Source organism: Drosophila persimilis, unplaced genomic scaffold (assembly GCF_003286085.1).
Source record: "Drosophila persimilis strain 14011-0111.01,24,50 unplaced genomic scaffold, DperRS2 tig00000002-arrow-pilon, whole genome shotgun sequence".
In the NCBI taxonomy this organism is placed as follows: Eukaryota; Metazoa; Arthropoda; class Insecta; order Diptera; family Drosophilidae; genus Drosophila; species Drosophila persimilis.
The window spans coordinates 8,178,333-8,183,152 of NW_020825289.1; the positions used below are offsets into that span (position 1 = coordinate 8,178,333).

Below are 4,820 nucleotides of genomic sequence, written 5' to 3' on the forward strand. Positions count from 1 at the left end.
AGCAAAACGCTTCGCCTTCAGCAACAGATAGGGATCGAGAAGTCGGCTTTCGAATAAGTATGCCTGAGAACGGGCTTCCTTACGAGTGAGGAATACACTCAGCATCAAGAGGCGTAACGGGAGACGGATATGGCGGGAGTGGGAGGCAACGGAACGGAACGGAACATTGCGTGGTTCCGTGTCGGCAAGCCAAAACAAATTGTGTATCCCCAAGTATTGTCAAATTAAACTTGTATGAAACGTTTGCGTTGCTTTGTTCCTCATTTCTTATCCCTGAAACCACAATTTATGCGAAGCGGGGCAGGTTACAGCTAGTGTGAAAAAATCTAAGTCAAATTGTCGCATTTCGCAGCCTAATATTCCCCAGCCACACGTAAGCCCCTTTTATTGTTCACTGTTTGCACTACCCACTGTACATATGTAAATAGTACTGTTGTTGCACTGCATACATATGCTTACGCACTGCAGCGGCCGCTCTTTCGTCTCTTTATAACGCCTTCTTCGTTTCGTTACGGCAGCTCAGCATCTAAGCAGCTCTTCGTGTTCGTGCTCTAACTCTCTCTCTTTCTTTCGCTCTCTAGGGCATGGGTAAATCATAAGGTGACGTCGGCCGCTTTCAGCGCACTCTCTCGGCTCTCGGTGAAACAAACACTAGAAAGAGACAACAAACGCTCTACAACGTTGGGTTCGCCTGCTCTTAGTTAGTCTTGAGCTGATCGTGATTTTCGCACTTTCGTGTTGCTTCGTACTGTCACGAGTTATCTTCTTTGTCTTCACACAAACTGAGTTTATCCAACATCGATGGATAGATTCATTATGTGTCTCAGGTGCAATCGGCAACAGATTGTGCAAGATAAACCAAAGCAGCTTCCGATTTAACTGTCATTGGGGTATAGCCCTAACTATATCACTCTGGTCCACACAACAAGTGCTAAGGTGTGCTTCCTACATTTCTATATTCACACAACCCACAAAGAAAGGATCTGCGCTTCGAGAAGGTTCTGTTGATACAAGATGATCGCGACGGTACATCGGCGATGGGCGAAGACCCATTGCTTGATGTACGGTCTGGTTCTGGGGTCACTTATATTGCTTGTGCTGGCTCAGGAGCCCGATGGAAATGAAGGTCCAACCGAAGCCACAACGAATGTGGAAGGCGGTGATGAAGAGGGAACCCCATCCTGGTGGCGCGCAGGCTACGCGGGCCATGGCACGACGCACGAACAGGTTGGACAGCTGCACTGGCCTTCTGCCGAGTACACAAAGTACAAGGGGCGTACCAACTACACCGGGGATCTAACAGCACCAACCAAAACCCTGGGTTTCTTCGTCAATATTACCCATAGTCTCTTCGAGCTGGTGTTAACCGACGATCCGCCGCTGCCACAGAGTGAGTTTAACCCACGAACAACCTCCACCATCCGAGGCTATAACCATCCTGTGCTATAGAATACATTGTGTTACTGGACGATGACTTGGTGGCTCTGGGCCCCAAGGTGAACGAAAACGATTGGTCAGATCTGCTGGCTCGCTACTGGTTGCTTCTTTTCTTCGTGATATTCCTCTTGGCCGGCATCATTCTCATGCCGTGTATTGGGTAAGTGAGGACTCATCCTCTGAGAGGAAGACCCAGCATTTGCATGCTATTGGCATCCTATCCTATTCGCAGTGTATGCTATTGCTGCCTCTGCTGCTGTCGACGGTGCAAGCAGGGATGTCCGGCATGCACTGTCGCAAGGGACTTCCGACGGCGCATCTGTTGCGGCATATGCCTAGCGATACTTATCTTGGGCCTATGGTGAGTCTTGGTCTGGGTCTGGGTCTGGATCTGAGTGTAATCGCCCTAATAATGTGTTCGGATTGTCCGCAGCCTTGGCGCCTATATTGCGATTGCGTCGAACAAGTTTTTGGAGCGGGGATTTGATGATACTTCAATGACAATGCGGAGCGGAAGCGAGGACACCTGCGTCTTTTTGAAGGATGTGGCTGATCACATCACGCATCTTTTTTTGAAAAACTTTATGGAATTGGAGACGCACTTAACCGATTTATTGGAGAGTAAGTTCATTCAAATTGTGCGCCTTCCGCATTTGAGACCTGCTTTCCGCCGTCTGTAGAAGCGGATACCCACATCTTTCTGGATCTCATGGATACATCCGACAGTAATGCGCTGACTGAATTGGAGCGCATCTTAGACAACATGCCAGAGGCTCTAATCATCATGCGTAATCTGGATATGTTGGAGAAGGAATTACGCTATGAAGGGTCCCAATATCGAGACTGTAACTATGCAAATAACCCGTTGCCTAATTAGGACTCGAATGTATCCGCTCCTTTCAGGTCTTCGAGGATTGAAGCGGGACCTATACTATGCAACCAGTGTTTTATGTCAAACGAGTCATAGCAGAAGCTTCCACTATGTACACATGATTCCTCTCCTTGGCTATGCGAGATGCCTGCACTACGATCAGGTATTATATTACCATTGAGTACGTGACACACTACCGCTACTGACTACGTCTACTTTAGATCCCCAATACAACTGTCTATGTGGAGGGTATCGAGGAGATTATTGAGGAGAAGTATTTTGAAATACCAAAGAGGGCCTTTGCTCGTCTAGAAACAGTTAGTGACAAAATCCGGAAACAGATGTCACTCATCATCCCGCCATTGCAGCGAGAAATCGACAAGGGACGTGATGTGCTTTTTAAATATGCCTCAAAAATACGCAGCATAATTGAGGCTGTGATTACTGACATCCACGCCAATACCACACGTGCAACAAAGACGTACGGCGATGTCTACGACCAGTTTGGCCAAAACCGCGATCATATTTTCAAATTCACATACGTCTTAATCGTCATAGTAAGTAAACTTTCCTGTCCTTGGCTTTATCCCTCGCTTATGCTTCCATCGCAGCTTATTATAGTCCTGATATCGGGCCTTGTGTGCGGCTGCTTCGGGCTAAGTCGGACGGCAGCTGGTGGACTTGGATTTTGCAGCAAGTCAACGGGCGCCTCCTGTCTGCTAATGTGAGTGCGCGGCCATAAAGAGCCGTCATTATATTTCATGTTTCTGCATTTTACAGGGCCATGATTCTAATATTTATTATTTACTCGTTCGTTACGCTGGTTGGACTGTTCTACTTGTTCATCGGTCTGGTTACTTATGAGGGTGTCTGTTCCCCGACGAGCGACAACGATAGAAATACACTCTTTCGGAAGCTGGACGCCGAGCTCGATGTAAACAGATTGTTGTCGCCCGCAGGTGGTGATCTCGTATTGCCTCCCATGCGTATGTCGAATGCCATCAGGAGCTGCCAGGCAAATGAGTCCATCTTTCACATGCTGCGAGCGAATAATCTTTTCAATGTCGACGACTTGACACGCCTGCCTATGTTCCTCAATGAACCCGAAAAATCGACAAAGTTTACCGACGATCTATCTAGGGTCTACCTCTTGACTGAGGAGGAAAAAACGCTACTTCGTGAGATGCGTGACGGCAATCTCTCGAGCTACCACGCCAGCTCATACCTACCATTTCTGTGCCTCCAATATACGTCTAACTCCATGTTAGATAAAATTCACGGTATGGGGGATGTCGCCGAAAAAGCCCTTGTCAGTGACTTTAATTATTGGACGTACGAAGATGGCGCAACGCCCGACTCTGCAGGTACCACCAAAGGCACCTACCATTATTACTACTGGAATTGCCACGTGGCCTTTCATAACTGTCGCATTGATGCCGAGGCATATTACAATCAATTTAACGACAAACTAACTGAGACAACGTTTAAAATGAAAAACGAAGTTAAGAAGATCAGTGAGCTTATTTTGTACGAAAACTTAGATTTTGGCGAATCGATTAATGTCTTGCTCAACGGGATAATAAGGGCCGAGAAGTTTATCCAAAGACGAGGCAAGGAGTATATCAACAACCTTGCCCAGAATCTTACCGACGCCATCAACAGCCAGATCCGCGACTACATAGATATGATAATTACTGAATCCAACAAGAATGTCGGAAATTGCCAGCCGCTCGCCTACATTTACCATCGGGGCATTAATTACGTTTGTGAGCGCCTGGTAAATCCCCTGGTGAGTACAGACATCCCAGGCAATACTCTGATCGAGCTGATCTTCTCGTTGTCTTATGTTTATCTTTGCAGAATAGCGCCTGGTTGGGCTTGCTGCTGTGCTCCTTGCTCTTCCTGCCGATACTCTTCGTATGCCATCGTCTGATGTGCTTGTACCTTGTAATATACCCTGCGGCCACAGCGGAAGATGCTGACGATGGCCACAAATGTCCAGTCTGCACAGCTCGACCAGAGTACACCCCACGTCCGCCTGGTTCTGATTTCCCCGTGGGCCTTGGCCGCCCCCCAAGGCATTTGCAGCAGCTCCAGCCAGCACTGGCGGAGATGCATGTGGAGAACAGCAAGCGGAAGAGAGAGTAGAGGGATCGCTCACCCCATGTTGTTGTTGGTGAATTTGAAAGGAAATTTATGAAATATATTTAAAATAGATCAAATATTCGGGCTGTATTCTTGAGGGCGAACGCATGGCGCAAAAGAATATGAAAAGCTGCTGTGTTGCCTAGGACCCCAAGAAATTAATGGCCCAGAACCATCAAAGTGCGCCTCCGCCTGCCAAAAGTCCTGAAGTCTTCTTCTGGTGGCCAAGGAGAGGGGATAGGGGGAGTGATACTTCAATTGGACATATGTATTCATACAATGTACATATCGAATCATACTCGAATGTGTGTGTGTGTGGCATCTGTTTTGGGGATTACTATGGAAAGTACACACATTAAAAATTCAT

General features: G+C 47.4%; 1 protein-coding gene across 1 annotated transcript; it reads left to right on the forward strand.

Moving 5' to 3' along the window:
- The first annotated feature begins 944 nt into the window (after positions 1-944).
- Positions 945-4,491, forward strand: LOC6590990 (prominin-like protein). Its single transcript, XM_026984785.1, has 10 exons — positions 945-1,390; positions 1,450-1,597; positions 1,670-1,798; positions 1,871-2,058; positions 2,118-2,282; positions 2,341-2,471; positions 2,530-2,865; positions 2,920-3,032; positions 3,089-4,097; positions 4,169-4,491. Exons 1-10 carry the CDS (start codon positions 1,015-1,017, stop codon positions 4,454-4,456), a joined length of 2,883 nt encoding a protein of 960 aa, XP_026840586.1. The 5' UTR covers positions 945-1,014; the 3' UTR covers positions 4,457-4,491.
- The last annotated feature ends 329 nt before the right edge of the window (positions 4,492-4,820 follow it).

Bases quoted from the DNA above. Each gene is read 5' to 3' on its own strand.
- LOC6590990 (XM_026984785.1), top strand. From the start codon at position 1,015: ATGATCGCGACGGTACATCGGCGATGGGCGAAGACCCATTGCTTGATG. The intron at 2,866-2,919 runs GTAAGTAAACTT...CTTCCATCGCAG, and splicing joins CATACGTCTTAATCGTCATA to CTTATTATAGTCCTGATATC. The intron at 4,098-4,168 runs GTGAGTACAGAC...TTATCTTTGCAG, and splicing joins AGCGCCTGGTAAATCCCCTG to AATAGCGCCTGGTTGGGCTT.